Source organism: Drosophila yakuba, chromosome 3L (genome assembly GCF_016746365.2).
Source record: "Drosophila yakuba strain Tai18E2 chromosome 3L, Prin_Dyak_Tai18E2_2.1, whole genome shotgun sequence".
NCBI lineage: Eukaryota > Metazoa > Arthropoda > Insecta > Diptera > Drosophilidae > Drosophila > Drosophila yakuba.
Window position 1 is genome coordinate 14,746,747 of NC_052529.2, and position 2,287 is coordinate 14,749,033.

The 2,287-nt window shown below is 39.8% G+C and overlaps 1 protein-coding gene across 2 annotated transcripts; it reads left to right on the forward strand.

Moving 5' to 3' along the window:
• The first annotated feature begins 338 nt into the window (after positions 1-338).
• Positions 339-1,231, forward strand: LOC26535838 (keratin-associated protein 5-4). 2 transcript variants are annotated; one of them, XM_015194959.1, is made up of 2 exons: positions 339-413; positions 466-1,231. In XM_015194959.1, the coding sequence occupies exon 2, from the start codon at positions 600-602 to the stop codon at positions 1,122-1,124; it is 525 nt and encodes a 174-aa protein (XP_015050445.1). In that variant the 5' UTR covers positions 339-413; positions 466-599; the 3' UTR covers positions 1,125-1,231. The 2 variants fall into 2 exon arrangements, with proteins under 2 accessions (XP_015050445.1, XP_015050446.1); XM_015194960.2 differs by having other exon boundaries at positions 352-619; positions 674-1,231.
• The last annotated feature ends 1,056 nt before the right edge of the window (positions 1,232-2,287 follow it).

A 2,287-nucleotide genomic window follows, 5' to 3' on the forward strand; every position in this document is an offset into this window, starting at 1 on the left:
TACCGTGGGGTTATCCACTGGGTTTCTCCAGCTTGGACTTCATCCTCCTTGCTTTTTTGGTCGGTTTACTGCACTTAATTTAATGTTGTGCTGTTGTCAACGCAAGTAAATCAAAGTTGCGACTTTTATTTATGATTTCATTTATGCGCTTTACCATTAACTAAAGTGGTCTTCCATTGGCGAGGGTTGTAAAGGCGGCGAAAGTATGAAATAACCCGTTTTAGGAGTAACAAAAATTTCATAAATCATGCGAGTATTTATAAAATATTAATGATTCGTAATGATCATCAGTTGAATGACTTTGGTTAAATGAAAATTAAATATTATTTTTCTATAAACTCTCCATCAACTTATCGTTGCGAAAGTGTTCCGAAAGCCCCGTGAAACTATCTATTTTCGTTAGAGTATCCAATGTAAGTCATAAACTTCATAAACTGCCAAAAATGTCCCGATCTAACCACTTAGGCCTGAACAATCGGCGATGAATATATAAAAGGAACATATACAGTTTCGTGGGGGTATCTTGTTGGAAAAAAGCATTGTGTATAAGCTCCACTATTGTAACATTTCCACCAACGAGTCATAAATATTCGTGGACCATGTGCATGCAAGTTCAACGGTTTGGATGTCGAGTTCCAGTTCCCAGTTCCCCTTGTAAGACTTGTGCTCCTAGATCTTGTCGAAAGCCCGGAACTGGCTGCAGTCCTGGGACCTTCTGCTGTCCCCCATCTCGCTGTAGTCCCGGATCCTGCTCCAAATCCTTACCCTGCTGCAAATCAAGACCCTGCTGCAAATCTGGATCCTACTGCAAATCCGGACCCTCTTGCAAATCCGGACCCTGCTCCAAATCCAGACCCTGCTGCAAATCCGGACCCTGCTGCAAGTCTGGACCCTGCTGCAAATCTGGATCCTGCTGCAAATCTGGATCCTGCTGCGGACCATGTGGACCGTGCTCGAGTGGCTGTGCCGAATGCTCGTCCTCCTGCTGTGGGATATTCCCCGAAACCTGCTGTGGCCCGTGGTGTGAGTCCTGTCTGGATCCCTCCTGGTTCTCGTGGCTAGCTCCAGATCTCGGCCGATCCTGCTGTTGTGCTTGCATGACCTGTTGTCGCTCCAAGTGCTGATGACATACGGATAGTGGGGCGTTGTTGTGAAAGATTGTGGGAAGTATCCATAATAACAAATCATTTGTAAAAAGTTTCAAATAAAATTTAAAAATTGTGTACATAAATTATCTTATGTGCAAGTTATTTTTAACATTTCTTCAGTACATTTTGTATTATTTTTTTTAATATTTTTATTATTGTGTGTTGTTTTTTAAAATATATTTGTTCAACTTATTCTATTAAGTGGCAAATAAAATTAAAAATTTTTGATTTCCTTAAGTAATGTGTCTTATGTCTTTCTTAATGCATTTAAATTATTTAATGCTTACCAGTACTTAAAATCGTTTTTAACACCCTTCGAAATGAAATCAAAATACTTTCCCATTTTCAACGTAACAAACCTCAAAAGCTTCCTACCTTAGCCTTCCAAGTATAACCCTAATTGAATACGAAATACGAGAAAATGCAATGTTGATAACACAACTGTGTCGCCATATTGTAAAACTATAAAAAAGTGTGCAAGCACATTGGCATAATTCGTGCAAATCGCAAATCGTAAAAATTTCGCAAAAATTCCCGTGGCGTCTGGGAAAGAACCGCAACAAATTGGGCCAAAAGGGCAAATTAGCCAGTGCGGCATAAAAGCCGGGGAAAAGCCGCATAAGGACGCACTTGCCGGGGATCAGGGCTAATAAAAAATTATAGATTTTCATCTTTGCATATTTAACTTTTATCGCGTGGCAGTTTCGCTCCGCTTATGTGTTTTAGGCCAAATTCAGGTTGGCTTTTCGAGGCTGCCTTCTGTTGCGGATTTCTTTTGCGGTTTTTATGCTGCCGCAACCTGAACGAGGCATAAAACAAATGTCATACTCAGGACCGAATCCGAATCATGTGTGCTACCTCGACCTCTCTCTCTTTCCCGGCTATAAAGATGTTTCGTATTTTTGCATAATCGTCAATTTTTGATTTTAAAAATTCGCCAGGAGGGAAAATTTGGGGACAGGGCCACACTTGCCCTGCTGATGTTCTTTGGTCAACAATAAAAATTCATTTTTATAATCTTTACATGTGTTACACCATCAATAGGTATACATTTTTATTACTATTTTACGTTTGATTTAAGTTTGGATTTTTGCTACCTTTTTGCATTGGCTCCATTTGGGCTTATTGGTAAATAATGT

Excerpts from the sequence above, each read along its gene's own strand:
- LOC26535838 (XM_015194959.1), top strand. The coding sequence starts at position 600 with ATGTGCATGCAAGTTCAACGGTTTGGATGTCGAGTTCCAGTTCCCAGT.